General features: G+C 44.0%; 3 protein-coding genes across 4 annotated transcripts; 1 reads left to right on the top strand and 2 right to left on the bottom strand.

Annotated features, from left to right (window-relative positions):
• Positions 1-165: 165 nt before the first annotated feature.
• On the bottom strand, positions 166-6,278 carry Slmap (Sarcolemma associated protein). 2 transcript variants are annotated; one of them, XM_002051252.4, is made up of 5 exons: positions 6,093-6,278; positions 3,896-4,419; positions 2,990-3,826; positions 1,924-2,586; positions 166-1,866 (listed from the first exon to the last, which is right to left on the bottom strand). In XM_002051252.4, the coding sequence occupies exons 2-5, from the start codon at positions 4,415-4,417 to the stop codon at positions 1,003-1,005; spliced, it is 2,886 nt and encodes a 961-aa protein (XP_002051288.2). In that variant the 5' UTR covers positions 4,418-4,419; positions 6,093-6,278; the 3' UTR covers positions 166-1,002. The 2 variants fall into 2 exon arrangements, with proteins under 2 accessions (XP_002051288.2, XP_032293529.1); XM_032437638.2 differs by lacking the exon at positions 6,093-6,278 and adding an exon at positions 5,418-5,570.
• Positions 6,279-6,528: 250 nt separating this feature from the next.
• On the bottom strand, positions 6,529-8,127 carry Spf45 (splicing factor 45). The gene is made up of 3 exons (XM_002051253.4): positions 7,849-8,127; positions 6,729-7,785; positions 6,529-6,667 (listed from the first exon to the last, which is right to left on the bottom strand). The coding sequence occupies exons 1-3, from the start codon at positions 7,993-7,995 to the stop codon at positions 6,573-6,575; spliced, it is 1,299 nt and encodes a 432-aa protein (XP_002051289.1). The 5' UTR covers positions 7,996-8,127; the 3' UTR covers positions 6,529-6,572.
• Positions 8,128-8,172: 45 nt separating this feature from the next.
• Positions 8,173-10,845, top strand: LOC6627485 (protein-associating with the carboxyl-terminal domain of ezrin). The gene is made up of 2 exons (XM_002051254.4): positions 8,173-8,451; positions 8,513-10,845. The coding sequence occupies exons 1-2, from the start codon at positions 8,242-8,244 to the stop codon at positions 10,409-10,411; spliced, it is 2,109 nt and encodes a 702-aa protein (XP_002051290.1). The 5' UTR covers positions 8,173-8,241; the 3' UTR covers positions 10,412-10,845.
• Positions 10,846-11,731: the final 886 nt, after the last annotated feature.

Below are 11,731 nucleotides of genomic sequence, written 5' to 3'. Positions count from 1 at the left end.
TACTAAGAATTTAAAATAACGAGCTTACGATTACGTTATGTTACGCAGTTTGCGTCCGCAATACAATATCTTAGCGCCAACAGAATCGATAAATCAAATTTAAAAATATTTTAATGCACAAATATGTTTGAGATGTTAGATGTTAAATTATTGCAAACATTCTCATAATTTCGTTATGTGTGTTTATTCATTTGCATTTGTTTTCTATGTTGCATACATTGAGTGTTTTTTTTTTTTTGTTTGTTTGTGATATCGCAAGCATTTTTTCAATTTTGTTTCGTTTCACTTCAGAATACATAAATGTTTACACGCACGTTCGCTTACAATGAGACGACGGATATAAAATCAACTAAATTATGGTACATAAATCAACATTTAGCATACGTAAATATAGTTTCATAAAACATAGCTGGTAATGGTAAATAATTGCAACTTAATGCTAAACTTAATAATCCGCCGCCAGCCGATTTCTAGCGCCACTGCTCTCCTAAATTTGTACACAATTCGAAGGTATCTCATGCTTAGATCGCACCATCAAAAAGAGTTTGTTATCAAAAGTATTCGGGTGAATTTCATTAAATATAATTACTTCAGAATTAACTAACCTCGTGTGTGTGTGCGAGTGTATTTGGGAGGCGTTATATTCCATTATTTTTGTTTGTTTGTTTTGTTCGTTTCAATTTAAATTTACAACTAAAAATTTTGCGGTCCAAAAAGAATTGTGGGAAAGAACAGAATAGAAAATGGCGAGTAAAGCTCGATTATAAAGGTAGAAGTATATATATATATATATATATATATGGGTATATATATGATATATAAATATTGTAACTGTATAACTGCGTCCATCCGATTTGCATACTTTACATCCATTTCCATATTTGCATAGCGCACATTCAACACGCCCCCGCATGCCCCCACCCTACAAGATGTATATAGTATATATATGCTTGTTGAATCTCGTTCTGCTTTAGGTACGACGTTTGCTGTTGTTTGAGTGTGTTAAACGCGAATGGACAGAAAGTAGATGATCGCAGCCAGCGCAACACAGCACAACGGCAGGGCACGACGAAAGAAGACCTGATGGTCATAGGCCAACGGCTGTTTAAGGCGCAGCTTTGTGATCTCATTGCGCAATTCCAGATTGCTATTTTCCGATTGCTCCAGGCGTTCCTTGTACACGATTAGCTCCTCTTCTCGCTCCACTTGCGCATCATTCATGGTGTTCAGTTCCTCGCGCCAACTCGATAACTCGCCATCAATTTCCTTGCCATCATTCGGCAGCAGTGGCTCCAGTTCATCGGTCACGAGATCATCGGGTTTCTCCTCTGCACCACTAGAACTGCGAGGTTGTGGTTGTTCCAGCTGCTGCTCCAGCAGCTGCTGTTTTAGTTTATTCATTTCCTCCTCCAGAATGCTAATGTCGCTGGCCAGTGTAGCCGATCTTTGCTTATAGAACAGACACTCTTCGTGCAGCATATCCATTGCTTGGTCGTGCGGCAAATCTTCATCTACGGTCTCATCGTTGCGCACCAGCGTTTGCTGTGTTTCCAGTTTATGGATGGACGACTCCTCGGCCGCCTCATCGATGCCATTGAGGCGTGCGTGCTTGGGCGATTTGTGTACAAACTCATCGAGTGCCGTCTCAGCTGCGGTGCCCCCCGTTGGTGATGAGTCAGCCGAATGCGGTTTCTGTTCGACTTCCTCGTCGCCGGAGTCGGCAGCATTAAATATGGCTTTTAATACATCGCCACCATCCGCGCCCTTGAGATCCGAGTTCTTGAGCCACTTCAGCATGGTGTCTTTGCGTACCACCTTGTGCTTTAAATCGAATTCCTCCTTCTGTTGCCGCTTGCTCTTCTTACACTGCAAGAAAAAAAGTCGACATTAATTTGGGTTAACTTCAAATACAGATTCACTTACAGATTTACGTTTGCTTGGTGTAGTCTGTTCCTTGTCGAGCAGCTCGGATATCTCGCCGAGCTGTGCACCTCCTTTATCTACCTGATATTCGTCCTTATTATCAGCGCCATTATCATGATCGCCAGCTTCCTTATCCTCGTCGTCGTCGTCTTCGTCGTCGTCATTGTCATCGTTGTCGTCATCCTCATCGTCTTCGTCATCATCATCGTCATCACCGACCCCGATGGCAGCATTCAGTTGCTCCAGCGTCTGTTGCTGCTGCAGCGCCTGTTCGCTGTTTTGATCAGCAATCGTTTGCCGCAGTTGCAGCAGCTGTTGGCGCATCTGCTCCATTTCGCTCTCCTGTGCGATTAGCTGCTCCTTGAGCTGCCCTAGCCGTTGCTCCTCCTGTTCTTTAGCCTCTTGCTGCTGGTGCAGCGTTTCCTGCTTATATTCCGTGTACTCCTGCTGCAGCTGATCCAGACGTGTATTGAAATCCTGTAGTGTTTGCTTCGAGCTTAATATTTGGGCGCGCAAAATGCCGCACTCGTTATCCGAGGTTGTGTACGCCATCTCCATTTTTGACAGCATTTCCATGGCATCGCAACGATCTTGATAGACCTTGCGCAGCGCCTCTTTGGCAGTTAGCTGATACGAGGTCTTATCCTCAAGCAACTTAACAACCTGCAAAACAAATTGAATGAGATATTAATAAAAAAATAAGGTATCACATTGTGATCTTAAAAGTATGCTACATCCGATTTGCTGGGCCGCTTATCTACAAAACCACACCCAACTCTTTTTTCTTATGATGGGCTTGGTTTCGAATAATTCTTTACCCAGGAATTAAATTGGTGAATTTTTACTAAGCCCTCCATATTCCAAACATCTAAATGGTAAACTAATGGAAGAAATTTGTTTTCCCTGCTGCTAAATTTGGAATGCTAAGTGTGTCAACTAAACAAGGGCAAACTACGACTATACAAGGTAACTTCTATCCTATAAAATGCTTGCTAGTTAGTCTGTCATAAATATATACAAAGGATTTGTCATCGTAATTGTGTGCAGTAAATTTAAATTAACCCACCTCGTTACGTAAAGCATTTTCGGGCACATTTTTTTCCATCATTTGAAGCTTTTTCTCGAGCAGATTGATCTTGTGCAAGAGCTGATCCTCGGTTATCATGCTCTGCCAGCACAAGGCCGCGTTTTTACGCGTGGAATCAATAACGCCCTGTAAACTACTCAGCTTGGCTTTGAGCATCTTCTCGCGCTGTGAGGCCTCCTGTAAAAATGCATTGAGTCGTTGTATTTCATCATAACTGATCCGATTTGGTCCCGTCAGCTGCAGCTGTTCAGACTCTATTGAAATGGCCTCGCGACCGTCTGGGAGAAACAGTGTAACACGCGCAATGATACAGCCATGGACTTCCTGGCGTGAATTTTCAATAACCTCAACGCCAAACTTGACGGTGTCACCATAGTGCAGCTCGGCCGGCTCATTGCCCAGCTTGTTGTCGTTGATGAAGGTGCCATTGCTGGATTTGGTATCCTTAACCCAAAAACGGCCGTCGGGCGTATACCATAGCATGGCATGATTGCGCGACAACACCTTGCAATCAAATATGGCATTGCTCTCGCTCGCCTTGCTCTTGGCAATCAAACGGCCCACTTTGCACTCCTGATTGGGAGCCAGCAAAATGTTGCGTGTCTCGAATTTGTGCGATTTACCCTCGCATTGCAGGACAATCTTTGCCTCACCCGGCGACATATCCTGTGTGTTGAGCAGCGTATTGGCCACTGTCTCATTAGGCAATTGTAAGGCACCCATCGAGCTAAATAGATTGCCGCTCGTCGTATTATTGGCATTAAGCACCGAATTCATAGCCAGTTGCAACTGTGCCTGCTTCTGTGCCAGCTGGCCCTGCAAGCAAAAATTCAAGATCTATATTTTACAAATATATTAAATATTTTAAATTTGAATTGAACTCACCTGCAATAGTGTGTTCGTATTGGAATCACAGCTCTCTGTTGCACTCGTATTATTGTTCTCCTGATTCTCCAGATTGTCGTTGGCATCGTTACTGTTTAATATGCTGCTGTTGATGTTGTTGCTGTTGCTGTTGCTATTGTTGCTGTTCTCTGTGGTCAGCTCACACGTCTCGGACTCGTGCTTTTCGCGCATCAGCAACAATTGCTGCTGCTGCTGCTGCTGCTGCTGCTCCTGCTCAGCCTTCTTGCTGAGCTCCATTTTGTTGTGTGCCTTCTTATTGATGCGCTGCTGGCGCTTGGACAGCTCACCCACAGCGGCGGCGACTCCGCTGGCAACAGCTACTGGTCTGGCGGTTAGCTCTTGGTCCGTTACGTTGTTCACAGCGGCTGCAACTGCAGCTGTTGCAGTTGTCGTTGTCGTTGCTATCGCTGCTGCTGCTGCTGCTGATGCTGCTGCTGCTGCCGCATTTGGCTTCTGCTCGTCATCCTTATTGCTCTGCCATTCGTTGCTGACCAAGACCATAACTGAAAAGTGTGAAATGCGCACAGACAGTCATACAGTAAAATGTATATCTGATAAAATGTAGTTAGCTGGAGAGGTTGAATTTGATTGAATGTTACAAAACTTCTGTGCACTAAACGGAACGATCGGAATGTTATTAATGACAGCTGAAGAATTTTAACTCAAGGCACGCCAGATCGAGATTTCATTTCAAAGAGAGACGCATTCAAAGGAATAAATTAAAAATAAGCATACGCTAGTTGCTTACAAGAAAAAATTCAAAATTCTACAAGAAATTCGAAAAAGCTGTGTTTAAATTTTAAATTTACGATTATCATATTTAATATTTATTAGCAAGGCATATATTCTAAAGCTAAAAATGTTGCTATTATATAAAAACCCTTTAAAATATAGTCAAACCTTATCTGACAAATACATATCATAAAACTGTCTTCCGCTAATACAAATGAGGATCGTCCAAATTTAAGTTAATAGCTAAAATCGAATATGAATTTATTGCAAAATAGTCCCACATTTGGTATCAATGCAGGATTCTCAAAGGGAACATTTTTATTTATTTTTTTTTTATTTTTTCAATATCTGTTTACAATAAGAAAAAATACTTCAGTGCAGGCGCAAAATAATGTTTCGTGTAAAAATAGATTTTGAAAATATAATTGAAGCGGTCAACAAATGCGAGTACTCGCGTGTGTGTGTGTGTGCGTCTGTGACGTGTGTGGGCGGGGGAGGCGGAGGGGGGAGGGCCACCGAAAAATGGTTTGTTTGTGTATGTGATCGGGGCGCGTCTGCTCCAATTTGGAACGCGCAACGAGAAGAAGGAGCAGCAGAAATATATGAGCATATGTAAATATATACATATGTACAATATGTATTAATGTGCGTGCAATATATTGAATAATTGTGCAATAAACTGCGTGTGCGGAGCGACAGAGATAGAGTTAGAAGAAGAAGAACAACACTAGTAGCCAAAACCTACAATTGGGTAGAGTTGCCCCCTTACCTTGCAGCACTAGTATATAGCGGCGATAGTGGGCCCATGGCCCCAACGATAACAACAAAAACGGCTTGGATGGATATGGCAACTACAGTTGACGTTGATGGTGTTGTTGTTGTTGCTGCTGCTGCAGTTGGGCGTCGGTGGGAGTGGGGAAAGCTGCGAACAATGCAAAACTTTTGTTGTTGATTGGCATCAAGTACATAGAGCACAACAAATGTGATCAGCGCTATGCCGACGTCTGTCTGCCTGTTTGCGTATGTGTGTGTGTGTGTGTCGCTGCTGCAGTTACTGCAACTACAACAACAACAAATACTATTACAGCTGCAGGCAGTGGCTGGGCACGAGTTCAACGTGGACTTTTGAGGGGGCGAGTGGGGCCTGGAGTGTCAAGACTGCGTCTCGTATTGTTTTTTTCTTCTCGTCTTCACTTAAAAAAAGTTGATACACAAATTGAGCACTAGCTGCTGCTTAATTGAATTTAATTACAAATGGCTGTGTGTCGTTGACATTTGGAGAATTTACCGTTCTGCTGCTATCTGGTCGTTTGCTTTGACTTATGTATTCGCACAAAAGAAGGAAGGAGAAAAACAAAAATCTTTTCTGCGCTTCTTGTTTTGTATATTAAGACACACGCACAGTTAATTAACTTGTTAGTATATTCGACGCTTCAAAACTCACCTTGGTTATAATGTTGTTTTTGTTAATCAATTTTGCAACACAGCGAAAGCAAATAATATTTGCGATAATTGTTTTCAGTTCTCAAACCAAACCTCTGCACTAGCAATGTGTACTAGACACGATACAACTAGCTATTGTGAGTTGTCACAAAATTATCACAGGCCTACTTTGATTGTGCTGACATTAACTTGGCAGTGAAAGAGGGTTGCTTGGCCAAAGTGCTGAATTTGCGTAACCAGAAAAATTAAGACGTAAATTAATATTAAACATATTCAAAGTATGCCCATTAGACAACTGATTGGTCGTACCGTGTATGCCTGATTATAGTTAGTAGAGTTGCCACAGTCAGCTGCAGTTATCGATTACAAACACCAGCGACTCTGTCATACTAACATCGATCAGGGGAAAAATACATCATAGCAAAAAGAGGGCGCTGTGCTTGAAACAGATATGAAACCCATTGCAGAATTGTTTATTGGCTTAATTTAATTGAAAGCTTTTAAATTTATCAAAGTTATAGAATCCAGCACGCACTTGTCGTCCGCCAAAAAATCGACCATTCAAATCTACAACAGCTGTAAGAAGCGAGAGTATTAGTTATATGTTAAATCAAAGTTTCTTAAATTTATAACCCACCCTTTATGGCGCTTTCTATACGTTTAAACTCTACAAATATTTTGACGGCATCCTCCGGAACCGTACCAAAGGCCTCGTGTATGATAACACTGTTGACTTCACCATACTTTGTGTTGCACTCATCCTTGACCTCAGGTTCGAGTTCCTCATCCACATCGCCCGGTCCGACCATGTTGCGTAGCAAAACAACTTTGCTGGGCGCCTTCATGATTTCGGTAATGCTAGGCTCGGGCTCACTGGCCGGTGCGGGTGTTGCTGCACCCGGCAATGGTGGCGGTGGCATGGAGGCGGCGGCAGCAGCAGTAGGACTGGGACTCGAAACTGGCGGCGTTACGTTCACAGCGGACAGCTGAGAGAGCGGCGGTGAGGTAGATGGAGGTGGTAAAAATACGTCCTTTTCGTGTATGATGCGACCGCCGCGCTTTGATGTCTTCTCCACTTGCAGGGCTACAGACATGCCCTGCTCTGATTTGCCCAATCCCTGACCATCCTTGAATCCGTACTTGGCCATTATCTTTGCGGCTACCGAGCTGGCAGAATACGGTATGGTTACATTCGAAGACCCATCCCCATTGTCGATGGATAGTGAAGGTGGTGGCGCTATGGCCGCACCACCGCCCTGCTTGGCAACTGAACCTGGCGCCGGCGGACTGTATCTGTCTTCATCACTTTGTCGCTGACCAAAGCCACTGAATTTCATGGCTGGTGGCGAGGTGTCATGATTATGTGTCTCCCGGCGTCCGCCACGGTTGCGCTTACGATCCCGATCGCGATCCCTGTCTCGATCTCGGTCGCGCTCTTCGCGATTGCCACTTCCGCCACTGTTGCGTGACTTGTCACTACCCTTTGTCTTGTCCTTTAGTTTCTCGTACTCGTTGGGCCACTGTGGATCATATTCGTCCACGAAATCCCAATCATCTGTTTTAATGTTCTCCAGTGCCGGCGGAGGCGCCACTGTCGTGCTGGTAATGATTGGCCTGGCAGCGACTGTCATGGGCACAAAATTTTCGGCGTCTGCGTTGCGCTTGGTGCGCAAATTAACCACTGGTGTCATAAGCTGTGAATAAGTTGTAATTAGTTTTTATAGATACATATGCGCAGTGAATAGAATTTTACTGACCGGTTTCTTGATTTGATCCCTCGCCTTGGGCTTCGGCAGCTGGGCTTTTTTTACTGCCAACTGTGTTTGCAGCATTTTGATGCCCGAAGACCATCCATCCATTTGGGTGGCGCGTGGCTTTGCGTCGATGTCGTCGTATAAATCCATTTTGTACTAATTTTTTGTTTACTTATAAACAATAATAAAAGCGAAAACTTTTCGTCTCGAACCTGGTGTACGACGTTCAGTGCTCTAAAGATATGCAATTGCAGGCTTTTGCAACACTGTATCATAAACATATGCTAATTTTTGCGTTAACAGTTTTGTTAACAGTTTTGCGTTACGTGACTGTTAGCCATACGTTGCACTCCAGGTTAACCTAACATAAATGTTACTCGTTAATGTTTATAAAAAATGGGCAATGAAGGCAGCAAATTAAAAGGTCTAATAATTGACAAAAATGCCGTTGAAGTCAATGATTTTTGGGCCCTGTACAATGCCGAGTCGCCAACAACATGCAACGAGGAAGGAAGCGATGGCCAGCATCTGTCCATATTCAAGGGTGAGCTCCTAGTAAAGGGACAGCTATGGGCAGCCCAAGGGCCAATGGAGCGTGCCATTAAGGTAAGTTCCACATGTACAAACCAAATGTTTGACCACTAAATGCCGCAATTGTGTGTCACAGAACCTGATGATCTATCGCCATCCGTACATACTTAAGTATATGTCCACCTGGGATCAGTCCGGACAAAAGCATTTGGCCACGGAGCGCGTGAGGCCGTTGAGCGATGTGCTTGCCCAGCAGAGCCCGATACAAGTGTGCCTCGGCCTGCGCACCATACTATGCAGTCTGATATTTCTCATTGAAAAGGCACTGGCACGACATCTCAACATTTGCACACAGTCAATTTACGTGACGGATAAGGGCAGCTGGCGCTTGGCCGGCTTTGAGTACGTATGGAAGGCCAAGGACTTGAGTAAAGAGATCTTAGAGCTGGCGCACAGCTTCCGGCAGCCGCTGGCAATAGACTCGGCCAACGGCGAACTGGGTCTGGAACAGTTTGCCTTTGCCACGCTCTGCGAGCATATACTGGACAACTGTGGCACGGCCAGCACACCGCATGTGCAGGAATTTCGGGATTATTGTAGCACTCACTTGAAGCATCAGAATATCGAGCTGCGACCCAAGCTGTCTGCTGTGCTATTGCATCCGTATTTTAACCATGAGTTCGTCCTAATACATTCCTTTCTCTTTGAGCTGCCGCTAAAGTCCGTGCAGGAGCGTCAACAATTCTTCAGCAATCTAATCGAGCGTCTGCGCTGTTTCGATGAACAGGTCGTTGCCTCTCAATTGGCCAGCGATCTGCTGTCACGAATGGTGCTGCTGGATCCCACCGCCCAGCACTGCGTCACACCGTATGTGCTGCGTACCAAGACAGAGAATGGCACCACGGCCCTGTTCGCTCCACAGACGTACTTGCAGTATCTGCTGCCGCATATATTGAAAATGTTTCGCCTGCGCGATGCACAGATTAGACTCATTCTGCTCGACTATTTCATGGAGTACGTGCGTCTGTTGAGCGACGAGCAATTGCAGTCTGAGATCTTGCCGCATTTACAGATGGGCATGAACGATACCAACGATGTGCTCGTAGCCAAGACATTGCGTTGCCTGGCCGATCTCGTGCCCATTTTGGGTGCAGCCACTGTGCTCGGCGGGGACAGAAGGCGCTGCTTTTCGGATGGAAGGCCGCATGCGGCCGTTTCTACGGACTGCAGCACACCTTGGCAAGAGCCACGGTCGATAACGCCGCTCATGAATGGCAGCGCTGTGGATGCAGTTGACTATATGGTCTCGGGCAGTCCGTTGCCAGTTGAGAGCAATGTGGCGCCAATGCCACTGCGTCTGAGTCCTGATGGCGGCGAGGATGATAAGAGCGTTACAAATTTAAGCGAGAAGCCCCTGGAGCTGAGCCAAGGCAGCTGTCCCGACAGCAGCTCCGACAACGCTGACAGCTCCACCAGCAGTGCGGCGCACGAACAGACGCTGGTCAATGATGAGGAGGAGGCGTGGTCCGATTGGGACAATACGGATGAGCTGCAGCGCTTGCATGTCAAACAGGAGGCCATGGATGAGCTAAATCTAAACAATGTGGAAACGAATAGCAGCACCTCCACACAGGCCACGCAGCCTTCGCTTGCCGACTCTTTCCGCACCGCCTGCTCCAGCGTCTCCACGGACGTCAAGAAAACAATTCCGGCGCCGCCGCCGCCATCGTTCAACCGGCAGCTCATTGATGATCTCAGTGCGCTGGACATTCAAGTGCAGCTGACAACGCCGGCCAACCGCTCCGAGCCGGCTGAATTTGATTTCTTCAAGGACATGGAACCGATTATTGAGACAAAGCCCGCCAGCAGCGATCCGGAGGTTGTGCAAATCGATGCCAGTCGTTTTGCGGCCACATCAATGGGCTCAAATGGTCATGATGTCGATGACGCAGGGGATCAGGGCTGGGGCCATGACGAGGACGAGGACGATGTCGTCTGGGGCAGCAATGGCAACCAGGCAACCAATGTCGCTTAATTATCTTAAGATTTGAAAAATCCATTTTCTATCACTTTCAGCATACGTTTCTTTTTCCATGTATTTATCCTCGCTTTGCCCAGGTTGAAAATTTCATGTTTCTCGTTTTATATTTTTAGGTACATATTTGTACATAAATATATTAATTCCAATACGCAAGAGCTGCGCATAAAATCAGATGTACATATATGCATATTTGACGCATTTCTTTCTAGAATATTTTTCAAATGTCCTTTTTCATATTTTTAATGCATTTCTAAAGGGTTATTTTAAGAATTTTCATAAAACTTGTAACGCATTAAAGAAATCATGCAATGCTCTATATAGCAAATTATATTATATATATGATCATAAATCAAAGTATGCGATATTTTCTAAGGATACTTCCGTCAAGGATATTGTATATTGTATCAAAATATACCCTGTAAAAATGAGTGTTCTTTATCCTTTCACTGGGGACATACAGAATTTTTGGAAATTTTAACTTATTTTTTTAACTGGGATGGTTTCAAGGATTCTACTTATGAATTCTATATTTGCCTGCAGGAACTGCCCGACCGAGGAAAATATCTGTTGAATTTTCAGCCTCAGGATTTGGTCAATTCCGATCAAGTCCTGATATTGCCTTGAAAAATTTGTTTGCTCTCCGATATCTATATAATATGCTCGAAGAGTAAATCATAAAAAATAAAATTGATGAGAGCGTCAACAATAACATTAAAGAGAGTCCGAAACGTAAATATATGGGAGCAGAGACCGAAATTAAGCGAGAGAGAGAGCGCGTTTTCTACATATAGAATACAGTTGCGCGCGAGAGCAAAAAACGAACTGTAAAAGAAAACAAGCAATAAGCTTGTTGAGAGACTTACCAACAACATCCGATCAATTTAATGCTAAGCACAAAATTGATCTATTAAATATATATGAATAATGATTTTAATATTTCTTTATAATTTTGAGGTCAACTGTAACTTTTCAGATCAAATTCAAAGACAATGCGCAACGTAAAAAAGAAACACTTCTGTTCGCTATAAAACACAAAACAATATGCACGTACATTTACATGCATAGACATGCACTCTGTTAACATACATGTATATGAATGTAAATGCAAACATGAATTAGGCTGTAAAACACAGCTTTCATGTAACTGTAATAGACGCGAAGCATGTTTGCAAATGTTTTTCATTTTTTTTAAGTGGTGTTAAATTTGGTTAAAAAAAAATACATACACACACACACTGATGTAAAAACTCACTTTTCACGCACTTTTCTTTCACCCGTGGAAATATAATAGATTTAATCGCATTTTCCGCTCCA

This window comes from Drosophila virilis, chromosome 4 (assembly GCF_030788295.1).
Source record: "Drosophila virilis strain 15010-1051.87 chromosome 4, Dvir_AGI_RSII-ME, whole genome shotgun sequence".
In the NCBI taxonomy this organism is placed as follows: Eukaryota; Metazoa; Arthropoda; class Insecta; order Diptera; family Drosophilidae; genus Drosophila; species Drosophila virilis.
The sequence above is the reverse complement of the archived record's forward strand: the minus strand, read 5'-3'. Positions and strand labels throughout refer to the sequence as shown.

Bases quoted from the DNA above. Each gene is read 5' to 3' on its own strand.
- Slmap (XM_002051252.4), bottom strand. From the start codon at position 4,417: ATGGTCTTGGTCAGCAACGAATGGCAGAGCAATAAGGATGACGAGCAG. The intron at 2,587-2,989 runs GTGGGTTAATTT...TTTGTTTTGCAG, and splicing joins AAAATGCTTTACGTAACGAG to GTTGTTAAGTTGCTTGAGGA. The intron at 1,867-1,923 runs GTAAGTGAATCT...TTTTTCTTGCAG, and splicing joins CACCAAGCAAACGTAAATCT to TGTAAGAAGAGCAAGCGGCA.
- Spf45 (XM_002051253.4), bottom strand. From the start codon at position 7,995: ATGGATTTATACGACGACATCGACGCAAAGCCACGCGCCACCCAAATG. The intron at 7,786-7,848 runs GTCAGTAAAATT...ACTTATTCACAG, and splicing joins GGGATCAAATCAAGAAACCG to CTTATGACACCAGTGGTTAA. The intron at 6,668-6,728 runs GTGGGTTATAAA...CGCTTCTTACAG, and splicing joins TATAGAAAGCGCCATAAAGG to CTGTTGTAGATTTGAATGGT.
- LOC6627485 (XM_002051254.4), top strand. From the start codon at position 8,242: ATGGGCAATGAAGGCAGCAAATTAAAAGGTCTAATAATTGACAAAAAT. The intron at 8,452-8,512 runs GTAAGTTCCACA...TGTGTGTCACAG, and splicing joins CAATGGAGCGTGCCATTAAG to AACCTGATGATCTATCGCCA.